This window comes from Macaca thibetana, chromosome 19, assembly GCF_024542745.1.
Source record: "Macaca thibetana thibetana isolate TM-01 chromosome 19, ASM2454274v1, whole genome shotgun sequence".
NCBI classification, from domain to species: Eukaryota; Metazoa; Chordata; class Mammalia; order Primates; family Cercopithecidae; genus Macaca; species Macaca thibetana.
The window spans coordinates 5,436,754-5,463,309 of record NC_065596.1 but is presented as its reverse complement, the minus strand read 5'-3'; the positions used below and the strand labels follow the sequence as shown (position 1 = coordinate 5,463,309).

The 26,556-nt window shown below is 50.6% G+C and overlaps 2 protein-coding genes across 7 annotated transcripts in view; one reads left to right on the top strand and one right to left on the bottom strand.

Moving 5' to 3' along the window:
* SUGP2 (SURP and G-patch domain containing 2) overlaps positions 1-157 on the bottom strand; it is a 44,260-nt gene extending 44,103 nt beyond the window's left edge. The window contains exon 1 of the mRNA XM_050769472.1: positions 70-157. The gene's annotated coding sequence lies outside the window, so the exon portion shown is untranslated. The remainder of the gene's footprint in view (positions 1-69) is intronic.
* ARMC6 (armadillo repeat containing 6) lies at positions 33-26,556 on the top strand. Of its 6 annotated transcripts, none has more exons than XM_050769633.1 (9): positions 161-239; positions 7,865-7,988; positions 9,928-10,094; positions 11,231-11,313; positions 19,706-20,279; positions 22,245-22,390; positions 23,377-23,508; positions 23,911-24,048; positions 25,803-26,556. In XM_050769633.1, the coding sequence occupies exons 3-9, from the start codon at positions 9,974-9,976 to the stop codon at positions 26,013-26,015; spliced, it is 1,407 nt and encodes a 468-aa protein (XP_050625590.1). In that variant the 5' UTR covers positions 161-239; positions 7,865-7,988; positions 9,928-9,973; the 3' UTR covers positions 26,016-26,556. The 6 variants fall into 6 exon arrangements, with proteins under 6 accessions (XP_050625589.1, XP_050625588.1, XP_050625590.1 ...); XM_050769630.1 differs by lacking the exon at positions 7,865-7,988 and adding an exon at positions 1,582-1,647 and having other exon boundaries at positions 193-239; XM_050769632.1 differs by lacking the exon at positions 7,865-7,988 and having other exon boundaries at positions 33-239.

The window sequence follows — 26,556 nt, the reverse complement described above, 5'->3', positions numbered from 1 at the left end:
ACCGTGACCGTCCCGGAAAGGGCGGCAAAGACGCCTCCGTCGCGCACGAGGGGGCCTCGTTGTCTTTACCTTGGTTTGCGGTCGTCCTTGGTTATCGTGAGCCGTCCGCAGGGCTCTGGCAGGCCGAGCCTGGGGGCGCCACGGCGCCTGCGCGCGTACGGCGGCCGGAAGGGGCTGGAGGCAGCGCCCTGGGTGACAGCCGTGCGCCCCACCTTTCCCCACGTGGCCGCGAAGACCGGGTGAGACGCGGCGGCTGCCGAAGCCTGTCGCGCGCGGATTGGGGAGTGGGGGCGCCGTAGGGTCGGGCTGGCGCGACCCTCGGGTACGTGGTCTGGGGGGAAAAAATTGGAAGAATTTTACAGAAGCCGCCTGGGGATAAAATCCCCGGCTTCTCTGGCCTTCGCTTTCTTTTCATTCATTTTGTTTATTCATTCATTACCTGTGCACTGAGTGCCTGCTGTGTGTTGGGTCCCGTCCTAGGCAGTGGGGACAAGGAGGCTACAGGGTACAAATAATTGAGTGAACGATGTCGCTCTAGATACGGGTGATGGTGTGCAAATAATAAAAGAGTGATAGGACGGGAGAGCAGGGCTGCTGTTTACCTGGAAGTGGCTTTGAAGGGTATCTCTTGAGTGCTGGGAAGGATGAGAAAGGCGGGGAAGAGCAGCTGGGAAGGCTTAGGTAGAGAAAGTGCCCATAAGGAGGCTGGGTTTTCTGAGAGGGTTGGGAAGCCACTACTGGGCTTTGAGCAGGTGAGTGAGGTGGAGTCTAGGCTCTGGGAGTGGCAGGTGAGGCCACCCTTATGGGAGGCTGGTGTTTGAACCAGAGTAGGTGTGGCTGGTAGAGGGAGATGTGGATGGAGTCTTTTAGGGTCCCCAGCATGTTATGGCACACTTTTCTAATTTTCTTTTGAGACGGAGTCTCTCTCTGTCGCCCAGGCTAGAGTGCAGTGGCATGATCTCGACTCACTGCAACCTCCATCTCTCGGGTTCAAGGCATTCCCCTGCCTCAGCCACCGGAGTAGCTGGGACTACAGGTGCGCAACACTGCACCCGGCTAAATTTTGTAATTTTTAGTAGAGACGGGGTTTCTCCCTGTTGCCCAGGTAGGTCTCAAACTCCTGGCCTCAAGTGATCTGCCCGCATTGGCCCCCCAAAGTGCTGGGATTACAGGCATGAGCCACCGCGCCCGGCCCCCGTTATTTTTTCTTTTGAGACAGAGTCTTGCTGTTGCCCAGGCTGGAGTGCAGTGGCGAGATCTCTGCTCACCGCAACCTCCACTCCCCAGGTTCAAGCGATTCTCCTGCCTCAGCCTACTGAGTAGCTGGGATTACAGATGTGCACTATCTTGCCTGGCTAATTTTTTGTATTTTCAGCAGAGACAGGATTTCGCTATGTTGGCCAGGCTGGTCTCAAATTCCTGACCTCAAGTGATCTACCTGCCACAGCCTCCCAAAGCGCTGGGATTATAAGCGTGAGCCACCACACCTGGCCAGCACAGTTTTCTTGAGCAGAATCCTGGCTGAGAGAAGGAAACTGGCTGCCAATTAGGGGCCTTACTCACCTTCTGTTTTACCCTCAGCATGCCTGATGGATCACAGGGACTGGTACTGCTGTTTCCCCCCTTTCAGCCTAGGCTATTCTCCAGGTAATTCTTACTTGGCCATCCCTAGGCACCATTTTATGTGTTTCAAATCTGTACTTTCCTCCCCCAACCCAGCCCTGTGCCAGATCTAGGGGACCTTGGAGGACTCAGGTCAGGGGTGGTCACAGAGCCAGGCCTCCCCAACTCACCTCAGGAGTGGGTGGAAGGGAGGGGTTGTGGGTTGGGGAGAGGAGGCCAGAGAGCACGGGCTCTGAGTAGCCAGGAAAGGCAGCCACTTGGAAGGGCTGACAGAAGCTCCGCAGAGGACTGAGAATCCGAAGTATATGAGACAGGTGTCAAATCAATTTAGAAAGTTTATTTTGCCACCGGGCGCGGTGGCTCAAGCCTGTAATCCCAGCACTTTGGGAGGCCGAGACGGGCGGATCACAAGGTCAGGAGATTGAGACCACCCTGGCTAACACGGTGAAACCCCATCTCTACTAAAAAATACAAAAAACTAGCCGGGCAAGGTGGCGGGCACCTGTAGTCCCAGCTACTCGGGAGGCTGAGGCGGGAGAATGGCGTAAACCCAGGAGGTGGAGCTTGCAGTGAGCTGAGATCCGGTCACTGCATTCCAGCCTGGGGGACAGAGCGAAACTCCGTCTCAAAAATAAAAAAAAAAAAAGTTTATTTTGCCAAGGTTAAGGACATGTCCATGACACAGCCTCAGGAGGTCCTGACAACATGTGCCCAAGGTGGTTGGGGCACAGCTTGCTTTTATACATTTCAGGGAGACATGAGACATAAATGCGTACGTGTAAGATGGTCACAGGTAGATTGTGTTCTTTTGAGTCTTTGGTCAGCCTTTCACTGAATACACGATTTACATGGGGGACAGGGCAGGTAGAGGAATAGTCATTTATGCCTCAGTCCGACTCATGAATCTGCTGTTTTTTGTTTGTTTTTTGTTTTGTTTTTGAGACAGTCTCACTCTGTCGCCCAGGCTGGAGTGCAATGGCGTGATCTCAGCTCACTGCAACCTCCACCTCCTGGGTTCATGCAATTCTCTTGCCTCAGCCTCCTGAGTAGCTGGGATTGCAGGCGCCCGCCACCACGCCCAGCTAATTTTTGTATTTTTAGTAGAGACAGGGTTTCACCATGTTGGTCAGGCTGGTCTCAAATTCCTGACCTCAGGTGATTCACCCGCCTCAGCCTCCCAAAATGCTGGGACTACAGGCGTGACCAGTGGCCAAATCTGCATTTTAACGTAAACTTTAGGGTAGAGAGAGCAACCGGATATGTATTTTTGTCTCAGGTGAGCTGAGGGATGACTTTCTGTCCTGCACCTGTGAAGATCACCTATCAATTTACATTGCCAGGGTGAAATTCAACAAAACTGTTTTTGGGTAAAGATCTTGAGGGCCACAAGGAATTTCCTGGCCTGGCCAGGGTGGTGGGAGTAGAGTCCCCCACTCCTTTCTTCCTACTGAGAAACTCTTTATTTTTTTTTTATTTTTTTTTTTTTTTTGAGGCGGAGTCTGGCACTCTTGCCCATACTGGAGTGCAGTGGCCCGATCTCGGCTCACTGCAAGCTCCGCCTCCTGGGTTCACGCCATTCTCCTGCCTCAGCCCCCCGAGTAGCTGGGACTACAGGCGCCCGCCACCTCGCCCGGCTAGTTTTTTTGTATTTTTTTAGTAGAGACGGGGTTTCACCGTGTTAGCCAGGATGGTCTCGATCTCCTGACCTCGTGATCCGCCCGTCTCGGCCTCCCAAAGTGCTGGGATTACAGGCTTGAGCCACCGCGCCCGGCCGAAACTCTTTATATTACTCTTCCTTCACCTTTGACCTTGGAAATCCATAGCACCACTTAAAGAGCTCCCTTTTCTTCTGGGGCATAAAGGAAAGGGGCCTATCTGCAAAGGAGGGAGATGGGACTCCTGCATAAACTTGCTGAATTGCCTCTTAAGCAACAAAGGAAAAGAACAAATAGCTAACATTTATTGAGCCTGTCCATATCCTTTTCTGAGGAATGTATAGGAGTTGGCTGAATTTTTCACTACTGCCCTATGAGGTATATTCGTGTTTATCTCTGACACAGGAGGGAATTGAAGAAAAGTGCATCTGGCTGGGCACAGTGGCTCACGCCTATAATCCCAGCACGATGGGAGCCTGGCCAATATGGTGAAACCCCGTCTCTACTAAAAATACGAAAATTAGCCGAGCGTGGTGGCGTGGGCCTGTAGTTCCAGCTGCTTGGAGGCTGAGGCACAAGAATCACTTGAACCCAGGAGGCAGAGGTTGTGGTGAGCCAAGATTGTGCCACTGCACTCCAACCTGGGCAACAGAGCAAGACTCCGTCTCAAAAAAAAAGAAAAGAAAAGGGCATTGAAGTGGAGGGCGTGGGAACTGGGTTCTGCAGGCTGGCTGGGAGCCAGTCCTTCTCCCCTCAGGCAGTGTGCAGTGCACAGTGGGCATCTGCAGGAACACAGATGGAATGTGTACATCCCCTGCCACTGCCTGAAAAGAGAAGCATGGGCCAGAGTGACCTGTTTCTTTTTCCTTTTTTTTCTTTTCTCTTTCTTTTTTTTTTTTTTCCTTTTGAGACGGGGTCTTACTTTGTCACTCAGGCTGGAGTGCAGCGATGTGATCTTGGCTCTTCAGCCTTGACCTCCCTGGGCTCCCCCTCAGCCTCCCAAATAGCTGTAACTACAGGTGCATGCTACCACACCTGGCTAATTTTTGTATTTTTTTTATAGAGGTGGAGTTTCACCACATGCCCAGGCTGGTCTCAAACTCCTGGCCTCACGTGATCCTCCCACCTCGGTCTCCCAAAGTGCAGACCACCATGCCTGGCCTGAAGCAGAAACTTGATAATTCCAGAATGGAAACTTGATATTACTGCAATAAGCAAGGTGGATATATTAAAACAATTAAAATTTAAAAAGTTGTTAACCTCTGTTAGGCTCTGGACCTAAGGCCTGTTCCTCCCTTTGTCCTGACGGGATGGTGGCAAATGTTAGGTTCACTTGTACCCTGTGAAGACCTTGTTAAGATCATCTATAGCAGGGGTCCCCAACTCCTGGGTCATGGACCCATACTGGTCCAGTGGTCCCTGGCCTGTTAGGACCTGGGCCACAAAGCAAGAGGTAAGCGTAGAGTGAGTGAGCAAAGCTTCATGTGTATTTACAGCAGCTCTCCATCACTTGCATTGTGCCTGAGCGCCACCTCCTGTCAGATCAGCAGCATTAAATTTCCATAGGAGTATGAACCCTACTGTGAACTGCGCATGCGAGGGATCTAGTAGGTTGCATGCTCCTTATGAAAATCTAATGCCTGATGATCTGTCACTGTCTCCCATCACCCCCAGATGGGACTGTCTAGTTGCCAGAGAACAAGCTCAGGGCTCCCACTGATCCTACATTACAGTGAGTTGTGTAATTATTATATTACAATGTAATAATAATAGAAATAAAGTGCACAATAAATGTAATGAGCTTGAACCATTCCGAAACCATCCCCACCCCAGCCCCACCATATCCATGGAAAAATTGTCTTCCGCAAAACTGGTCCCTTAGGCTAAAAAGGTTGGGACTGCTGAGCTACAGGGTTGAAACAGAATTGCAAAGGGATTTGGTGTTTTTACCAAGAGTTTTATCTTACTTAACTCTATGTCCTGTCCCCAACTGTCAGAGGGGAAGGTACTGCCTGAGGTTAATGGGTCATCTAAGTGTTTATACCTACCCTGGTTTCCAGGGTGTGCCTATACTGGGTTTTACTTGTTTGTTTATTTATTTATTTTTTGAGACGGAGCCTCGCTCATGTTGCCTAGGCTGGAGTGCGGTGGCATGATCTTGGCTCACTGAAACCTCCATCTCCCAAGTTCAAGCCATTCTCCTGCCTCAGCCTCCCGAGTAGCTGGGATTACAGGCACCTCACTAATTTTTGTGTATTTAGTAGAGATGGGATTTTGCCATGTTGGCCAGGCTGGTCTTGAACTCCTGACCTCAGGTGATCTGCCTGCCTCGCCCTCCCAAAGTGCTGGGATTATAGGCGTGAGCCACCACTCCCAGCCTTACTTGCTTATTTTTATTTTATAAGGTGGGTTTGTGTGTATACACACACACACACACATTTTTTTAAGAGATGTGGTCTCACTATGTTGCCCCAGGCTGGTCTCAAACTCCTGTGCTCAAGTGATCCCCCCACCTTAGCCTCTCAAGTTGCTGAGAGTACAGGCACAAGTCGTTGCTCAGTTCTTTTTGTTTTTAAACAGACTAGCACTTTAAGAAATTGAGCTATAATTTACATACCATAATAGCCACTCATTTGATTTAGTAATTTTTTTTTTCTTCTGGAGACAGGGTCTCTCCCTCTGTCACCCAGACTAGAGTGCAGTGGCCCAATCATAGGTCACTGCAGCCTTGAACTCCTGGGCTCAAATGATCCTCCTGCTTCAGCCTCCCAAGTAACTTCAACCATAGGCAAATGCCACTACACCCGACTGAATTTTTAATTTTTATTTTTGTAGACACAGGGCCCCCCTATGTTGTCCTTGCTGGTCTCAAACTCCAGGCTTCAAACAGTCCTCCCACCTTGGCCTCCTAAAGCACTGGGATCACAGGTGTGAGCCACCATGCCTGGCCTGATATAGTGATTTTACGTTTTCACAGAGTGGTACAACCATCATCACTATCTAATTCAAGAACGTTTTCATCACCCAAAAGGAAACTCTATACCCTTTAGAAGTTATTCCCCATTCCCTCTCCTCCAGTCCCTGGCAACACCCAATCTGCTTTCTGTGTCTGTGTATTTGTCTATTCTGGACATTTCATATCATTGGAATCGTGCAATATGAGGCCTTTTGTGTCTGGCTTCTTTGACAAGACATCATGTTTTTGAGGTCCATCCCCATTGTAACATGCTTCAGCACCTCATTCGTTTTTCTGGCTGAGTAATATTCCATCGTGCACACGGACCATTTTGTTTATCCATTCATCTGTTGGTAGACTCCCTCTCCTTTTCTTTGTTCTTGTGATTTATTTGTTGAAAACTCTGGGTGTTTGTCCTCTAGCTGATGTTCTCTTCCCAAAATCCCAAAAAGTAGGGATTTTGCAGATCATATCCCCATGGTGTTGGTTAAGGTGTCAGAGCTGTGCTGTGCAATACCGTAGTCACTCGTCACACATGGCTATTTACATTAACATAAATTAAAATGAAATAAAATTACACACTCAGTTCCTCAGTCGCACTGCCACACTTCAGCTGTGTGATAACCACAGAGGCCAATGGCATCTGTACTAGGCAGTGCAGATAGAGAACGTTTTATCATAGCAGAAAGTGCCCTGAATGCATGATCAGATTCAGGTTTGAGATTTTGGCACAGTGACTTCACAGGTGCATTTTGTTCTTATTCAGGAGGTAGGTGTTGCTGGTTTCTCTTTTGATGATGTGAGATCAAGCAGTAGATTCAGTTCCTGTCCACCCTTGTTAGGCTCCCTTGTTAATTTTACACCTGATGGTTTTGGATCCTGTGGGATCATTATCTGTTTCTCTCCTGTCTCGGCTGATCAGCTGAAATTGGAAGTGGAACTTTTCCTCATTCTCTTTTTGTAACCCGGGACCCTTTTGTACAAGGGAGGCAGGTTAAGTGCTAGATTCTTTTTTTTTTTTTTTTTTTTTTTTTTTTTTTTTGAGACAGAGTCTCACTCGGTCACCCGGGCTGGAGTGCAATGGCGTGATCTTGGCTCACTGCAAGCTCCGCCTCCCAGGTTCACGCCATTCTCCTGCCTCAGCCTTCCAAGTAGTTGGGACTACAGGTGCCCGCCACCACACCCGGCTAATTTTTTTTTTCTTTTTGTAGTTTTAGTAGAGATGGGGTTTCACTGTGTTAGCCAGGATGGTCTCGATCTTCTGACTTCATGATCCGCCTGCCTTGGCCTCCCAAAGTGCTGGGATTATAGGCGTGAGCCACCACGCCCAGTCAAGTGCTAGTTTCTTTTTTAAAAAAAATTGTTATCAATGACTGTAGAGACAGTGTCTCGCTACATTGGCCAGGCTGGTCTTGAACTCCTGGATTCAGGTGATCCTCCCATGTCAGCCAGCCTCCTGAGTAGTAGCTGGGAGTACAAGAGCATGCCACCACTCCCCACCAAGAGCTGGATTCTTGGTTGGCCAGTTTTCAGAAGCCTGAGCTGTATTTGTCTTAGTGTTATCTAAAAAATAGTATTATCTAAAAAAAATCAAAAGCACAGATTTTGATTTTTTTTTTTTTTTTTTAAGATGTAGTCTGGCTTTGTCAGCCAGGCTGGAGAGCAGTGGCGTGATCTCGGCTCACTGCAACCTGCGCCTTCTGGGCTCAAGCAGTTCTTCTACCTCGGCCTCCCCAATTGCTGGGATTACAGACGTGAGCCACCACACCTGGCCCAGATTTTGATTTTCATATGTACTGGAATTTATTTTTTTTTTTTAAATGCTCACTTATCTGTAGCTATCAGGCACCCCTTAGGGTGTGGAAGCTTCCTTGCTTCCTGGTCTCACAGAATGCCCCAGGGTGACCTGCCCCATGACCTGCTGGAACCTGGAATCAGCCATTCCTCCAGAAGCCCGGCTCCTTGTTTTTAAAGATTTTATATAGAGACAGGGCCTCCCTATGTTGCCCAGGCTGGTGTCGAACTCCTGCCCTCAAGCCATCTTCCCCCCTCAGCCTCCCAAAGTGCTGGGATTACAGGAGTGAGCCATCTAGCCCTGCCCCCAGCTCCTTTTCGTGGGAGATGGTAGAAACCATACATGGTGTTAGAGGTATTCAGTACTACTGTGCTATCATTTCTTCTAGGCATTTTTAGTTGCTATGACTAGAAAATTAGATCTTTGTTTACTTAAGAGAAAACACATGATGGGTTTATATGGATATTTCCATTTCGAATATAAGTTCTGAGATTTTTTTCTCAACTTTGTTGAGGTATAATATGTACCTTTTTTTGAGACGGAGTCTTGCTCTGTTGCCCAGGCTGGAGTGCAGTGGTGCAATCTCGCCTCACTGCAACTTCTGCCTCCTGGGTTCAAACAATTCTCCTGCCTCAGCCTCCCGAGTGGCTGGGATCACAGGTGCCTGCCACCATGCCCAGTTAATTTTTATATTTTTAGTAGAGATGGGATTTCACCATGCTGGCCAGGCTGGTCTTAAACTCCTGATCTCAGGTGATCCACCTGCCTCAGTCTCCCAAAGTGCTGGGATTACAGGCATGCACCTGTGCACCCAGCGAGTATGTATTTAATATAGTGTATATGTTATATATAGTACATAAATGATACCAATATATTGCATATGTTTATATTTTACAACTTGACGATTTTATATGCATGCAGATAGTGAAATACTCACCTCAATCAACAGTTACCTTTTTCTTTTTTGTGGTGAGAACACTTAAGATCTACCTTCTTGGCAAATTTCAAGTACACAATACAATATTGTTAATTATAGGGAGTTCCGAGTTTTCACTTGATTTTATGATGTTAGAATCTTTTTTTTTTTTTCCTTTTTGAGTCAGGAGCTTGCTCTGTTGCCCAGGTTAGAGTGCAGTGGAGCAATCTTGGCCTCCCAGGCTCAAGCGATCCTCCTACCTCAGCCTCCTGAGTAGCTGGGACTATAGGCATGTGCCACCACACTCAACTAATTTTAATTTTTATTTTTATTTTGGTAGAGACAGAATTTCGCCGCATTGTCCAGGCTGGTCTTGAACTCCTGGGCTCAAGCAGTCCTCCTGCCTCAGCCTCCCAAAGTGTTGGGATTATAGGCATTGACCCACTGCGCCCAGCCAGAATCTTTTTTCTTTTATGCTGATTCCTAATAATATAATCATTATTATTTGCTATGTCCATAATAGTTTCAGAATAACATTACTAGTATCATTATATTAAAGAACCACCTTTCTTAGATAAAATATAGTAAACTCTGTGTTCTCTTCTGCATTTTCTTTTTTTGTTTTTTTTTTTTTCCCGCAAGTTAGGGTCTCACTCTGTGGCCCAGGCTGGAGTGTAGTAGCATGATCATGACTCACTGCAGCCTTGACCTCCCAGGCTCAAGTGATCCTCCCACCTCAGCCTCTCAGAGTGCTGGGATTACAGGCTAAGTCACCACGCCCGGCCTCTTCTGTATTTGTAGAAGCCCTAGGGAAGTAGGGATATCACCCTTTCCTGTGATCTAGGTGGGAAGAATTTCTCCAGGGTGGTTGTAGGGCTCTGGTCCCTGGTAGATTCTTCCTAAGTGGCGTTTTCATGGTGGCCAGGCCCTGCCATTGCCTGCTCACCCTTGAGGTAGCTCTCTCTTTGCCCTAACTTCTCAGCTCAGGAGCATCTATTGGCTGCACACCAACATCAACGCAGGCGAAGATGGTCTCCAAGCGCATTGCCCAGGAGACCTTTGATGCAGCCGTGCGCGAGAACATCGAGGAGTTTGCGATGGGGCCAGAGGAGGCGGTGAAAGAGGCTGTGGAGCAGTTTGAATCGCAAGGTAGGGCGGTGTGACCGTCACCTGCCATCCGAGGCTCTCAGATGCAAGAGTGATGGGAGGGCCCTGCTGCCCCTCCCCGCTGGGGGTGCCACATGCCTGGCACAGAAACCAGGTGCCCACTGGGCCCTGTCCCCTCCAGCCTCTGCCCGAGGCAGGCTAGTTATCCTGCTCCCACCTCTCACACACCCTTTCTGTCCCTATTTCCACCTCGCCCAGATATTTATGGGCTGGATCCTTCTCATGAGTCTCATTTGATCATTTCCTTGAAGAGGTTTTCCCTGACCCTGGCCTGGGAAACGGGGCCCCTGCCTTCCTGCCCTACTCTGCCCCACCTCGAGCTTACAGAGGCAGAAGCAGCAGCAGCCTGTGGAAACAGGTGGCATGTTCAGACCAGGTGCGGAGGAGTGTGGTTATGAGGGGCTGTTGGCAATGGCGTGGGCGGCGTTAGGAGACCACCCCTAGCACAACTAGCCCCCACAGAGACCCTGACTGCAGGGAGCAGGAGTCCTGGGCAGGGGCCACCTGGCAGGCGCTGGACCCTGGGGCGGAGGCAGGGGGCTGGGAATGAACACCCCAGGCTCCCCTCCTCCTGCCTGCATCTCAAGTTCACTTCCCCATTGAACAAACCCAGGGTCCAGCCTCAGAGGTCAGAGGTCAGCCTTGCAGGCATAGAGTGGGGTATAGACCCCTAGACAGGGGCCAGTGGGACAAGCAAAGGCGTCCAGCACTGTAGGGGCTCCCTGTGGGGGTGCCAGCAGGGGCAAGAATGCAGCCAGAGCCAGGACGGATGGGAGTCCCAAGGGAGAAGGCCGTGGGGTCCCTCCCTCCCCTGTCAAGCCCACCAGGCAGCAGCACCTCACCGCACAGACGTGGCCTGTGATGACAGCCTTGTGTGACAACGGCCTCACTACCACTCTGCTCCCTTTGACTGGCCCATGGCCCAGTGGCAGAAATACCCAATACCCTCTACACCCCTGTGTTGATGTGGCATGGGCGGGAATAGGGAGGTGGGAGGCTTCTGGAGTGGGGTGGTCCCAGCAGAAGGGTCCTGAGGTGTGATTCCAGCAGGCCCACGGGAATGACAGCTGTCACTTGCTTTGTGACCCCTGTGTGCTTGCTTCCCCCGCCCCCAACAGGGGTTGATCTGAGCAACATTGTAAAGACGGCGCCTAAAGTCTCTGCAGACGGACCCCAGGAGCCCACACATGACATCCTGCAGGTAGGAATGGGCATCCCACACAGCAGGTCCTGCGTCACCTCTGTCTGGGGGCACCTCTTCCCTGTTTCCTGGATGGCAGAATGCAGGCTCTGAAGGTCATGCCCTTCCCAGCATGCATGGGCAAGCTCGAGTTTGCAGCCAGGTCTCTGAGTCCACGTCTGAGGGCGGCATGCCTTCCAATGCAGGGGACACCAAGCTCCTCGGGTGGCATGTATGCTGAAATCAGGTGGATGGCTTGATTGTCCCTGCTGCTAGAAGCCCAGAGTCAGGAACACCATAGAGGGGCCCCTCTGGCTTCCCAGAGACAGATGGACAGGACTCACAGGACGAGAGAGTGGGCTCACAGTAAGGCTGTCACTTACTGAGCACCGACTGTTTACCAGCACTTTCTAGCCAATCTGTTAGCACTGAAGCTCACCAGTGAGGTAGGTGGTGTCACTCCTGTCTTAGTGATGGGGAAACAGGCCAGGAGCTGGCACTAACCTCTCCAGAGACCCAAACGAGGAAGGTAAAAGAACTTCAATGCTTTCCTTAAGGTCACCCATTGAACTTTGTAATACAGCAGAAGGCTCTGGTGTTTGAGAACCGACCGTGGACCTGGTTCTGTGCAGGTACTTTTTTCCTGCCTTCTCAGTCATTGTCCAAACAACACCTGCAAGGCTGGGATTTCCCCATTATACAGATGGGGACATTGAGATCCAAAGAGAAGAAAAGTCATTGACCTGGGAGCAGGAGGTGCAATGATAGGAGAGGAAGTTGGAAGAGATGGCTCTGGGTGTAAACCCAGCTCACCTAAGGCATGACACTTACTTCTCCCTACCTCAGGGTCTTGCCCTCTCCTGCCTTGAGGAGGTCTTGTGAGAATTGCCTCGTTGTTGTTAGTTTGCTTTTTACCTTTCTTGCCTAATAAAGATGAATTTATTTTATTATTATTATTATTTTTTTTTGAGGTAGAGTCTCGCTCTGTCGCCCAGGCTGGTGTGCAGTGGCGCAATCTCAGCTCACTGCAACTTCCACCTCCCAAGTTCAAGTGATTCTCCTGCCTGAGCTTCCCGAGTAGCTGGGATTATAGGCACACACCACCACACCTGGCTAATTTTTTTGTGTTTTTAGTAGAGACGAGGTTTCACCATGTTGGCCAGCCTGGTCTTGAACTCCTGACCTCAGGTTATTTGCCCACCTTGGCCTCCCAAAGTGCCAGGATTACAGGCATGAGCCATGATGCCCAGCCTGGATGAATTTCTTTTAAAATGAGTTTGTCTTCTGGCTATCTTTGCATTTGGTGATTCATGTTTTTCCTACCGATTTGTAGACGAACTTTATATAGAAAGGATCTCAATAACAATATCATCTATATTATCTAGCAGTTACTGCTTAAGTACTTCTTAAGTGCTCAGCGTTATGCTAAATTCTTTTTTTTTTTTTTTTTTTTTTTTTTTTTTTTTTTTTGAGACGGAGTCTCACTGTGTCACCCAGGCTGGAGTGCAGTGGCGCGATCTCGGCTCACTGCAAGCTCCGCCTCCCGGGTCCACACCATTCTCCTGCCTCAGCCTCCTGAGTAGCTGGGACTACAGGTGCCCGCCACCATGACCGGCTAATTTTTTTGTATTTTTTAGTAGAGATGGGGTTTCACCGTGTTAGCCAGGATGGTTTCTATCTCCTGACCTCATGATCCACCTGCTTCGGCCTCCCAAAGTGCTGGGATTACAAGTGTCAGCCACCATGCCCGGCCTTTTGTTTTTTGAGACAGAGTCTCACTCTGTTGCCCAGGCTGGAGTACAGTGGCGCAACATGGCTCACTGCAACCTCTGCCTCCTGGGTTCAAGCGATTCTCTTGCCTCAGCCTCACAAGTAGCTGGGATTACAGGTGCACACCACCATGCCCAGCTAATTTTGTTTTGTTTTGTTTTGTTTTTTTGAGACGGAGTCTCGCTCTATCACCCAGGCTGGAGTGCAGTGGCGCGATCTTGGCTCACTGCAAGCTCCGCCTCCCAGGTTCATGCCATTCTCCTGCCTTAGTCTCCCGAGTAGCTGGGACTACAGGTGCCCACCACCACACCCAGCTAATTTTTTGTATTTTTAGTAGAGACAAAGTTTCACCATGTTAGCCAGAATGGTCTCGATCTCCTGATCTCATGATCTGCCCACCTTGGCCTCCCAAAGTGCTGGGATTACAGCTGTGAGCCACTATGCCTGGCCTATTATGCTAAATTCTTAAAATATGTTCTCTTAATCTGTGCTCAGCCCATTTTGCTGATGAGATATCTAAGGCTTCCCAAGGATCAATGACCCCCACCCCAAAAGGTCAGAGGCAGAACTGGTACCTGAATCCAGGAAGCCAAGCACTGAAATTCAGGCTGTTCTACCAGCAGTACAGGAAACTATGTGTTTGTTTATAACATTCGCTTCTTTTTTTTTTTCTTAACTGTTCTTTTATTTATTTTTTGAGACGGAGTCTCACTCTGTTGGCCAGGCTAGAGTGCAGTGGCCCTTCCTCAGCTCACTGCAACTTCCTTCTCCCAGGTTCATTCAGTTCTCCTGCCTCAGCCTCCTGAGTAGCTGGGATTACAGGCATGTACCATGCCTTGCAGATTTTTGTATTTTTAGTAGAGATGGGATTTCACCACATTGGCCAGGCTGGTCTCGAACTCCTAACCTAAGTGATCTACCTGCCTCGGCCTCCCAAAGTGTTGGGATTACTGGCATGAGCCACTGTGCCCAGCCTATTTTTTTTCTTTTGTAGAGACGGGGTCTTGCTATATTGCCAGGATGATCTTGAACACCTGGCCTCAAGTGACCCTCCCACTTTGCCCTGCCAACGTGCGGGGATTACAGGTGTGAGCCAACATGCCCGGCCTTAAATTTTTTTCTTTTTTTTTTTTTTTGGACACAAAGTCTTGCTCTGTCACCCATGCTAGAGTGCAGTGGCAGGATCTCGGCTCACTGCAACCTCCACCTCCCGGGTTCAAGTGATGCTCCTGCCTCAGCCTCCTGAGTAGCTGGGATTACAGGTACCTGCCACCCCTGGCTAATTTTAAATTTTATTTTTCATTACAGAAGAGTGGAAATACATTCTTAGCATAAAAGATTTGAGCAATACTCAAGCACTTATAGTAAAATCTGAAAGTCCTTGCCCTGTCCCTCCCACCAGACACTGGGGTTTGCATCTCAGCAGTCAGTTCGCAACTGAACCAAGCCCCTTCTCAAATGCCCCGCAGCATAATTGACCTTGTGCATCTTGGCTCAGATGTGTAAAAAATGCTTATCTGTTGAGGGAGAAAACAATTCATTGTGATGGCCGTTGAAATTAATCTATTCATGTCATAAGATGTATTGCAAACAGGCTTATAGAAACAGAAGGAAAATAACATCTGGAGACTGTCCAAGTAGAAACTGAGCCAGCCGGGCCACATTTACATGTGGGAAGTTGCAGAATGAAAAGCATTAGTCACAGAGAGTGAATGACTCCAGGAGTTTCGTGATTAAAGCCCCCCTCCATGAGCAGGGTGGTGAGCACCACACAGACTTGTCATAGGTAGAACACAGCTGGCTCTGCCACCTGCATTTTAGCAACAACCTGTTGATGAAAATACTCTATAAAATATTTCAAGAGATTTATTCTGAACCAAATATGAGTGACCCGTGGCCTGTGACACAGCCTCGGGAACTCCTGAGAACATGTGCCCAAGGTGGTCGGGCTACAGCTTGGTTTTATACATTCTAGGGAGACATGAGACATCAGTCAATACATGTGAGATGTACATTGGTGTGGTCTGGAAAAGTAGGGCAGCTGAAAGCTGGGGCTTCCAGGTTATAGGCAAATTTAAAGATTTTTCTGGCCGGTTGCTGTGGCTCACATCTGTAATTTCAGCACTTTGGGAGGCCGAGGTGGTCGGATCGCATTGAGCTGAGGAGTTTGGGACCAGCCTGGCCAACATGCCAAAACCCTGTCTCTAAAAAAAACACAAAAATTAGGCCAGGCGCGGTGACTCACGCCTGTAGTTCCAGCACTTTGGGAGCCCAGGCAGGTGGATCACCTGAGGTTAGTGTTCGAGACCAGCCTGGCCAACATGGTGAAACCCCATCTCTACTAAAAATACAAAAATTAACCGGGCATGGTGGCAGGCACCTGTAACTCCACCTACTCAGGAGGCTAAGGTAGGAGAATTGCTTGAATCCGGGAGGCAGAGGTTGCAGTGAGCCGAGATTGCGCCATTGCACTCCAGCCTGGGTGACAAGAGCGAAATTGCATCTCAAAAACAAAACAAAAACAAAAATTAGCTGGGCATGGTGGTGGACGCTTATAATCCCAGCTACTTGGGAGGCTAAGGCAGGAGAATCACTTGAACCCAGGAGGTGGAGGTTGCAGTGAGCCAAGATCATGCCACTGCACTCCAGCCTGGGCAACAGAATGAGACTCAGAAAAAAAAAAAAAAAAGATTTTCTGATTGAAATAGTTATCTAAAGACCTAGAATCAATAGAAAGTAATATTTTGCTTAAGATGGGTTGTGGAGACCAAGGTTTTATCAAGGAGATGAAGCCTCCAGGTAGCAGGCTTCATTGAAAATAGATTGTAAATGTTTCTTATCAGACTTAAAAAGGCGCCAGACTCTTAGTTAATTCTGTCCTGAATCAGGGAAAAGACCTGGAAAGGGAATCTCTGTAGAATGTAGCTTGTCCCCACAAGAGATAGCTTTCCTGGGCCATTTCAAAATATGTCAAAGAAATATATTTTAGGATAAAATACTTTGATTTCTTTCCATACTGTATCAGTATTAGGCTGGAAGTTGGTGTCTTATTGCTACAAAAAAGTCTTAAGATGGTCAGTTGTGTCTGACTTCCAAAGGCAGGAAGATAAAATGGGACATATTTGACCCCCACTTCCCATCATGACCTGAACTAGTTTTTCAGGTTACCTTTGGAATGCCTTTGGCCAAGAGAAGGGGTCCTTAGAATGGATGGGTACTTAGATTGTTTTCTTTTTTTTTTTTTTTTTTTTGAGACAAGGTCTCACCTTGATACCCAGCTAGAGTGCAGTGGTGTAATCTTGGCTCACTGAAACCTCTGCTTCCCGGGCTCAAGCAATTCTTCAGCCTCAGCCTCCCATGTAGCTGGGACTACAGGTGTGAGCCACCAACACCTGGCTAATTTTTGTATTTTTTTTTTAGAGGCAGGGTTTTACCGTGTTGCCCAGGCTGGTCTTGAACTCCTGAGCTGAAAGCAATCCACCTGCCTTGGCCTCCCAAAGTGATGGGATTACGAGCATGAGCCACCATGCCTGGCCAAGAATTTTATTTTTAGTTTACACGTCCTTACTAACATAGTAATTCCTTGTGAAAAACTTGGTAGTTCTAACTCCAGTACTGTGCATCCTCAAAGGCATTTCTGTCAGGAGCTTTTCAAGTTTCTTACAGGGTTTCTGCTGAAATGCTACACCACTGTGTTTTTTTTTTTTTTTTTTTTTTGAGACGGAGTCTCGCTCTGTCGCCCAGGCTGGGGTGCAGTGGCCGGATCTCAGCTCACTGCAAGCTCCGCCTCCCAGGTTTACGCCATTCTCCTGCCTCAGCCTCCCAAGTAGCTGGGACTACAGGCGCCCGCCACCTTGCCCGGCTAGTTTTTTGTATTTTTTAGTAGAGATGGGGTTTCACCTTGTTAGCCAGGATGGTCTCGATCTCCTGACCTTGTGATCCGCCCGTCTCGGCCTCCCAAAGTGCTGGGATTACAGGCGTGAGCCACCGCGCCCGGCCTACACCACTGTTTGTTATGTAAAATATGCATAAAAACATTTACCATTGTAACCTTTTTTTTTTTTTTTTTTTTGAGACGGAGTCTTGCTCTGTCGCCCAGGCTGGAGTGCAGTGGCCGGATCTCAGCTCACTGCAAGCTCCGCCTCCCGGGTTTACGCCATTCTCCTGCCTCAGCCTCCCAAGTAGCTGGGACTACAGGCGCCCGCCACCTTGCCTGGCTAGTGTTTTTTTTTTTTATTTTTTAGTAGAGACGGGGTTTCACTGTGTTAGCCAGGATGGGATTGTAACCATTTTTAAATGTAGAGTTCAGTGTCATGGTACATTAAGTACATTCATAATGTTGTACTTTATGACCATCCATCTCATCTTGCAATACTGAAACAAACTCTATGTTCCTCTTCCCCTCAGCCCCCAGCAACCATCATTCTGCCTTCTGTTGCTGTAAATTTGACTACTCCAGGGACCTCATATAAATGGAATCAATCACAGGCGGGGCGCCGTGGCTCATGCCTATAATCCCAGCATTTTGGGAGGCCAAGGTGGGCAGATCACTTTGAGGTCAGGAGTTTGAGACCAGCCTGGCCAACATGGTGAAACCCTGTCTCCACTGAAAATAACAAAAATTATCCAGGCATGGTGGCATATGCGTGTAGTCCCAGCTGCTCAGGAGGCTGAAGCGGGAGGATCGCTTGAACCCGGGAGATGGAGGTTGCAGTGAGCCGAGATGGCACCACTCCACTCCAGCCTGGGTGACAGAGGAAGACTCCATCTAAAAAAAAAATTTTTTTTTAAACAAATGGAATCACAGGCTGGGTGCGGTGGCTCACACCTATAACCCCAGCACTTTGGGAGGCCAAGGCAGGCAGATCACCTGATGTCGGGAGTTCGAGACCAGCCTGACTAACATGGAGAAACCCTGTATATACTAAAAATACAAAAAAATTAGCTGGGCATGGTGGCACATTTCTGTAATCCCAGCGACTTGGGAGGCTGAGGCAGGAGAATCACTTGAGCCCACAAGGCGGAGGTTGCGGTGAGCTGAGATTACGCCATTGCACTTCAGCCTGGGCGATAAGAGCAAAAGTCTTCTCAAAAACAAAACAAAACAAAAATAAATAAATGGAATCACCGTATTTGTCTTTTGGTGACTATCTTATTTCACTTAGCATAATGTCCTCAAGGTACATCCATGGTATACTACGTGCCTGAATTTCTTTGTTGTCGTTGTAGTGTTTTTTTTTTTTTTCTTTTTGAAGACAGTCTCGCTCTGTCATCCAGGCTGGAGTGCAATGGCACGATCTTAGCTCACTGCAGCCTCCAACCTCTTGGCTCTGATGGATCATGCTGCTCTGAACATGAGTGTACAGGTATCTCTTTGAGACTGTGCTTTCAGTTCTCTTGAATGTATCCCCAGAAGTGGAACTGCTGGATCATACAGTAATTCTGTGATTTTCTTTTTTGAGATGAGTGCTCCATATGTTGCCCAGGCTGGTCTTGAACTCCTGGGCTCAAGCGATCCTCCTGCCTTGGCCTCCCAAAGTGCTGGGATTACAGGCACGAGCCACCAAGCCTGGCTCCTCTGTAGGTTTGAATTGCATTTTTCCTAATGATTAGTGATATTGAGCGTCTTTTCATGTGTTAGTGGCCATTTGTATGTATTCTTTGTAGTAATGTCTATTCTAGTCATGCACACTGGTGTTAACTTTTTAATTGTTTTTTGTTTTTCAGTTCTAATCTCATGTTAGCAAAAATTTATCTTTTTAAATATCCTGTTGCATTGTAACATATACTCAGGTCCACAAATCTGAGCTTAGTGAAGACTATCAGATAGGCTTCTTTGTTTTTTGTGTCAGTCAATGCCAAATCAAAGCCCTTTGGGCTGGTGGTTTCTGTAGAACCGCCCTGACTCAGTCTGGGTGCAAATAATCTCCTACACTCCAGGCTCACAGATTCATCTTTGGCTCATGCTATGTCCCAAGGTCATATAGTTGAATGGCAGCTAAACTTGTCTGAGGTGTTTAAAGTTTTTCTCCCCAGTGGCTTAGAGTTGAATTTGGGTAAATCTGCTCTCTGTACAGTATAACCACATTTCGCAGGTGCTCAGTAGATGTTTGTGGAGTGAATGAGAGAGATGAAAGGAGACATCAGGATGGGTATATCTGGTGAATGTGGCTTTCTCCTTCCTTGGAGAACTGACCATTGATGGGTGTGCCAATTTGTTATGGCTGTGTGACAAACAGCCCAAAACAACAGGTGTCTTATTGTTTCTTGTGATTCTGCCTGGTTGGGCTCAGCTGGACGGTTCTTCTGCTGGTATCGCTTGGGTCCTCTAGATGGCAGGTAGGGCTGGAATGTTTAATATGTCTGCATTTATGTGTGCAGCCCCTCGGCAGGGACACTGAGCTGTCTTTCTCCCTGTGTGTGTGTGTGTGTCAGTGTCAGTCTTCCACCCTATGGCCTCTGAAGCTCAAAGCTCCTAGAAGCACAGGTCTGGAAGTTGTCAGAGCTGTAACTGACCCCACATCACTTCCACTGCAGGCCCAGATCCCAGGGGAGGGAACCTTGCAGGGATCCAGACACTGTTGCTGTGGCCATGGGCTCCTCTCGCCTGAGCTGATGCTGAGGTTTCTCCCATGTCTCCCAGACGCTCAGTGACCTCCAGGAGTCTGTGGCCAGCTCTCACACCCAGGAGGTGTCAGCACACCTCACCCGCTTCTGTGACCAGTGCAAGCAGGACAAGGCCTGCCGCTTCCTCGCGGCCCAGAAGGGGGCCTACCCCATCATCTTCACTGCCTGGAAGCTGGCCACTGCAGGTGACCAGGGCCTTCTGCTCCAGTCCCTCAGTGCCCTGTCAGTGCTGACTGATGGCCAGCCAGACCTCCTGGACACCCAGGGCCTGCAGCTCCTGGTGGCCACGCTGACCCAGAATGCTGATGAGGCCGACCTGACCTGCTCTGGGATCCGCTGTGTGCGTCACGCTTGCCTGAAACATGAACAGAATCGGCAAGACCTGGTGAAAGCTGGTGTGCTGCCCCTGCTGACTGGCGCCATTGCCCATCATGGCCACCATGCTGACGTGGTCAGGGAGGCCTGCTGGGCCCTGCGTGTCATGACCTTCGATGACGACATCCGTGTGCCCTTTGGCCACGCCCACAACCATGCCAAGATGATTGTGCAGGAGAACAAAGGCTTGAAGGTGCTCATTGAAGCCACCAAAGGTAAGAGCTGGGGGCCAATATGAGCCAGCAAACAAAGGCAGGCAGGTCAGATGTGACCAGAGTGAGGGGGTCAGAGATCAGGACTGCTTCAGGCACGGCGGGCTCAAGGTTCCGCTCGCCCCTCAGCTTAGACCCGCCTGCATGGCAACCCTCGTGAGGAGTCTCCCCATGCTTTCTCATGGCTCCAGGAGAATTCCAGGCCAGCACTCGTGGGCTAGGAGCAGGCCACAATCCCATCTCTGGAGCTTCTGGGGAAGGGGCTTGCTGTGTCCGACTCCAGGAACTGAAGAGGGAAAGGGGACCTCCCCAGAGGGAAATAAGAGGACTGGGGGAAGCTGGCTGGAACGCACCGTGGCAGTCTCAGGTGGATGTGTACACGCTTGATCATATTCAGCCACAAATCCTTAGGCATATTCATGTGTCTGGCTCCAGGGTGACCATGATGAGCCGGCCCTGGGAGGTCACAGTGCTGACCGTCAGACCCTAAAGCTTCTGTCTTAACCCCTAACCCCATTCCATCCACCGAACCCACTAGAAAAGTCCTGATTGACACACAGAAGGTGTCAGAAGGATGAGTTCCCCTTTCCTGCCTGCCCGTGGCTCTGGCTCTGTGGCCAGGCCTGTGTGGGGGTTCTGGCTCTGTCTGCTGAGGAAGTGAGCCCACCTCAGTCTCCCATACCTCCAGCAAGGCTGAAAATGAGTCCTGACCTTCTGCAAAGTCAGACTGCTTTTCCAGGAGGTAGCTCACACCTTTCCTGTTTTATTTATAGGAGCTCCAAGCAGTTAGGTTTCTGCCAGAGAGACAGGATATGTATATATGAAGCGACTTTTTGGTAAGGAATGGGGTCATGCAATTGTGGCAAGTCTGTACTCCATAGGACAGGCTGGAAACTCCTGGGCAGTCGCCTTCTCAAGAAAATACCTGTTTCCTTCTAAGGACTTCAGCTGATTGAATGAGTCCCATTCACATTGTTCAAGATCATCTCCTCTACTTAAAGGCAACTAGGCCAGGCATGGTGGCTCATGCCTGTAATGTCAGCACTTTGGGAGGCTGAAGTAGAAGGATTGTTTGGGCCCAGGAGTTCAAGACTAGCATGGGCAACATGATGACACCCCGTCTCTACTAAAAACACAAAAATTGCTGGGCGTGGTGGCGGGCGCCTGTAATCCCAGTTACTTGAGAGGCTGAGGCAGAAGGATCTCTTGAGCCTAGGAAGCAGAAGTTGCGGTGAGCCAAAATCACGCCACTGCACTCAAGCCTGAGTGACAAAGCGAGACTCTGTCTCAAATTAATAATAATAATAATAATAATAATAATAATAATAATAGATAGCTGATTGCAGATGGTAACCGTGTGGACAGAATACCTCCATGGCAACACCTAGATTGGCATTGGGTGGAACTGCAGAGGGCTACAGGTGGCCACAGGAACTGACCATCGCAGCCCTGTGTAGGTGCAGGATCTTCGCCCTCTTGGCGTGAGTTCCGGCATCTGTTTCCTGGTGCAGTGCCTCTGGGCTCCATCTGCGCCTTCTGTGTTCAGTTTTGGCCACGTCAGCCCGGTCCATATGTGTCCCTCTATGGTTTTGGAGTTTCCTGTTGCACTTAGAAAAGCCATTCCTACCCCATGATCATAAAAATAGTCTTCAGATGTCTTTTTTTTTTTTTTTAGCACTAGCATGGTTTTCTTTTTTTAGGTGAGACCATCAGTTGGTATGGAATTTATTTGGGGCATGATGGAAGGAAGCTGGAGGGGCACATTCCTAAGTCTTTCCAGCAGCCAGCAGGGGGCACTGCACGCCCAGGCAGCCCCTGGTGTTCCCTGGGGCCTTCCTGGTGCCCGTGGCCACTCCAATAGGCAGAAGGGCTGGACTCCTCTAGTGCAGCAGGATCCCCACCCAACCGGAGGGCCCTGCAGCTGGTTCTTCCCGCCCCCACCACCACTGTCTCCCTCTCTCCCCGCAGCGTTCCTAGATAACCCTGGCATCCTGAGCGAGCTCTGCGGAACCCTGTCCCGCCTGGCCATCCGCAACGAGTTCTGCCAGGAGGTCGTCGACCTCGGAGGCCTAAGCATCCTGGTGTCCCTGCTAGCTGACTTCAATGACCACCAGGTGGGGAACCAGAGCAGCATTCTGGTATGAAGCCCCCCTGGCCCAGTGCATGCTGTCCCTCTGGGTCCCAGTCAGCCGGACGAGCCATAGTCAGAACAAGCCGGCCCTGCCTGCCAATCTCGGAACCAAAGTGCAGTTTTTCTTTTCACTGACCCAAGGGCAGGAACCAAAGGTTGGGGGGGAACAAACCCACCCGCTCTCCCTTACTGTCCTTTTGCACCAGGAAAAGGATGATGGGAAGCACAGGGTGGGGGTGTGTTGGCCAAGGCTGGGATATTTGGGTTAGTTCCCACACCTAAGTATCTAGGAAACTCTGCCTCAGTTTCCCTAGCTGCAGAATAGAGCAGGGTCCCCTACTCATTACTCCATTTAGCAGCTGATTATCGAGCCCTTCTCCATGTGCCCACCCACAGCAGGGAGCCAGTCAACAGGCGCCTCCCTATCCAGCTGCAGCTGCAGGAAAGCCCCCAGGGGTGCCACAGTCCTGCGCCCCCAAGCCTCGCTGGTGACGTCACTCAGCTTCTTTCTGTGCAAGTGGCTGGGAGCTGAATGGGAACCAACTTCAGCTCATAAAGGGATACATTTTGCCATGTATTCTTGGGCAGTCAGGGGTCAGGGTCCTCAGGTTCCCCATTAAGGGGATCAGCAGTCCCAATAGCATCTTATCCACTGTCCTCAGTGCAGGGCAGTTAGCGCCCACCCTGGGTCTGTGGCCGTGGCCAGGGGAACCCTGTGCTCTGAAGGCCGGCCTGAGTCACATGCCCCCTCTGCCCCTGTGGGGATAGGGGATCAAGTCACCTGGATGGTACCATTTGGACATAGGCAGCCTGAGCCACAGGCATCTGCCACCCCTTTTCATTAGTCACACTCTGCAGTCACACCGTACTTGCTGGCGAAACAGTAAAACAGCCCCAGATTCTCCCTCAGAGCCCTCTCCCACAATCCAGCGGCCTGGCTGGGGGTGAGCGAGCTTTTCCCTTGTGCAGGAGCTCGTGAAGCAAGTGCTGAGCACCCTGCGAGCCATCGCAGGCAACGACGACGTGAAAGACGCTATTGTCCATGCCGGCGGGACGGAGTCCATCGTGGCTGCCATGACCCAGCACCTGACCTGCCCCCAGGTACCCACCTCTGGGGGCACACAGAGTAGCAGGGTAGTGGCTGGAGTCCCAGTTCAGTTTCTGTGTCGGCATGAAGCTCTATTCCTCTGTAGGGCCAGAGCAGGGCAGGTGAGGGTCGCGGGCTCTGGCTCTCAAATGCTGACCTGCCTATGCATGACTCTGGGTGTCCTGGAGTTACCACCAGCACCCTGCAAAGGTCTGACCAGGCCTAGTGCCCTTGTCACCCCTAAGAGCTCGGCTGATACTTTTGTCACCCTGCCATCGTGCCGTCATTACACAGGAGCTGCCAGAGACCCACGGAGGGGAGGCCGCAGGGTGTTCACCAGGGGTTGGCAGCCACGGCAGGATGTTGTGGAGGGTCTTTCCGCTACATCTCCGCCTTCCTGTGACTGCCCCCTGCAGGTGTGTGAGCAGAGCTGCGCGGCCCTGTGCTTCCTGGCCCTGCGTAAGCCGGACAACAGCCGCATCATCGTGGAGGGTGGAGGGGCTGTGGCAGCACTGCAGGCCATGAAGGCACACCCGCAGAAGGCCGGCGTGCAGGTGGGCAGGGCATGGGATGGGGGCAGGCAGGCTGGGGTGGGGTGTGCAGGTAGGTGCTGAGAGGGCATGGGAGCAGGTGTGATGTGTGGGTGGGTGATGGGGCAAAGGCTCAGTCCCTATCCCTGTCCCTTTCCCTGCCACAGCCGAGCCCCACAGGGCCAACTTCTTTCTCATCTTCCAAAATGTGCTGAATTCTGCCTGCAGCTGTTTCCTTTTCTGCCTTTGTTTTTTCTACATTTACTCTATTTTGGGGAGGGGGGCATTGGGGGAGCTTTCTGGTGAAACCCCAGAAAGAAACCTATAACACATCATCTCCTTTTTTTTTGAGACAGTCTCACTCTGTCACCCAGGCTGGAGTGCAGTGGCGCCATCTCGGCTCACTACAACCTCCGCCTCCTGGGTTCAAGTGATTCTCCTGTCTCAGTCTCCAGAGTAGCTGGGTCCTCAGGCATGGGCCACTAAGCCTGGCTAATTTTTGTAATTTTAGCAGAGACGAGGTTTCGCCATGTTAGCCAGGCTGGTCTCAAACTCCTGACTTCAGGTGATCCACCGCCTCCACCTCCCAAAGTGCTGGGATTACAGGTGTGAGCTACCACGCCCTTAATCTCCTTTCTTTTTCTTTCTTTTTTTTTTTTCGAGATGAAGTCTTACTCTTTCGCCCAGGCTGGAGTGCAGTGGTGCTTTCTTGGCTCACTGCAAGCTCCGCCTCCCGGCTTCACGCCATTCTCCTGCCTCAGCCTCCCAAGTAGCTGGGACTACAGGCCTGTAGTTTTTTTGTATACCGCTAATTTTTCGTATTTTTAGTAGAGACGGGGTTTCACCATGTTAGCCAGGATGGTCTCAATCTACTGACCTCGTGATCCACCTGCCTCGGCCTCCCAGAGTGCTGGGATTATAGGCATGACCCACCACGCCCGGCAATCTCCTTTCTTAAAAGTCGCTGTAGAGAGATCTGGGGAGGAAGAAGTTGGGGAAGCATGGATGGTGATCTGCCTGGGGCTTCAGAAAGGTTCCTGCCCCCTCCTTGGGCTGCTGGTCTAAGTTCTGGGTGTGGGACACCCTGTCCACACCTCCCTGGCTGAACCCAGACTCCTCCCTGCAGCCCCTGGGGCCCTCCTCGCCTCCTCACTCCCCGCATAGGGTCCTTGGACATACCAGGCTGGGACCCCTCTGGGACACTGTCCCTTACCTGGTCTGTCCCCTTGTCCACTTCTGGCCACCCTGGCCAGCAGCTCCCCACTCTGCATGCGCTTCCCATCTGCTCTCCTGTTGGTGGTGGGAGCCACCCTGGGAAGCTTCCAGGCAGCATCCCGCACCCACCCACAGCAGGTGCACAGGGCACAAATGTCCACCGAATGTGTAGGAATGTAACTGACAGGCGCCTGTGCACAACCACTCTTTTCCTGTGGCCTCACTGCTCCCTTGCCCTAGGGCCCCTTCCTTGGCTCCGTGCCAGCCTCGGGGGACCTCAGACTCACCAACTCTGAGGCTGAGAGTTCCAAAGCCATGGGACAGATCCTGGAGCTTCCCTGAGCCTGTTTCCTTGCCTGGGAGTTGGGGGCATTAGCCTTGCCTTCTGGGGCTGCCAAGAGGGTAAAGTGGAGAGATGGGTCTAACTTGATACACTGTAGGCAGCTGCTAGATGTCAGCTGTGATTATGATCACCTCCATCTTGTTATGATGAAGACCCAGAGGTCAGAGTGGACCTCACCCCAAAGCCCTATCTGGCAGCTCACAGCTGCTCTCTCCTACAGAAACAGGCTTGCATGCTGATCCGAAACCTGGTGGCCCACAGCCAGGCCTTCTCGAAGCCCATCCTGGACTTGGGGGCTGAGGCACTCATCATGCAGGCCCGATCGGCCCACCGTGACTGTGAGGACGTGGCCAAGGCTGCCCTACGGGACCTGGGTTGCCATGTCGAATTCCAAGAGCTGTGGACAGGCCAGAGGGGCAACCTGGCGCCATGACCCCAGGCCCAGTCTGGGCCATGATTCTGGGTGAGTCGTGTGACTCAGGAATGGGGGTAGATCCAGGTCCTCCACTGTCCCACATTAGTTCTGTCCCCTTCACAGTGAGAAGTGTTTTTCGGCAGTCCTTGGGTAAAGGGTCGGGGAGGGGGGGGCCTTGTAGGGAGGCATCTACACAGAAGAAAGCAGCCCCCACATCCCAGCCACTCCTGGGTCCCAGCCTCGCCTCCCCGCCAGCAGCATGGACGTTACTGTCCTTCTCCTTCCCCCTAGCCCCATGCCCTACCAGAAGGGGCAAAGGGCACGTCCCATCACTCACGGCCGTATCTGAAATGTGGTGGCCGCTGTGGGCCAGGCTCAGGGCAGGGCAGGCGATTCCAGTGGGGTTGGGCCCCCAGTGCCTGCTGCTTACTGCAGGTTCGTACGGGCCTCTGCTCCTCGTTTTTCTCACCTGTAAAATGGGTCTCAGATGCCTGGCCCCAGCTTGTCTGTCTCTGGTTTTGGGCCAGCCAGGGTACCTGATAATAAAAGATCATTGGGT

Excerpts from the sequence above, each read along its gene's own strand:
- ARMC6 (XM_050769630.1), top strand. The coding sequence starts at position 1,583 with ATGCCTGATGGATCACAGGGACTGGTACTGCTGTTTCCCCCCTTTCAG. Across the intron at positions 10,095-11,230 it reads GGAGCAGTTTGAATCGCAAG|GGGTTGATCTGAGCAACATT; the intron begins GTAGGGCGGTGT and ends CGCCCCCAACAG. Across the intron at positions 24,049-25,802 it reads CGCAGAAGGCCGGCGTGCAG|AAACAGGCTTGCATGCTGAT; the intron begins GTGGGCAGGGCA and ends TCTCTCCTACAG.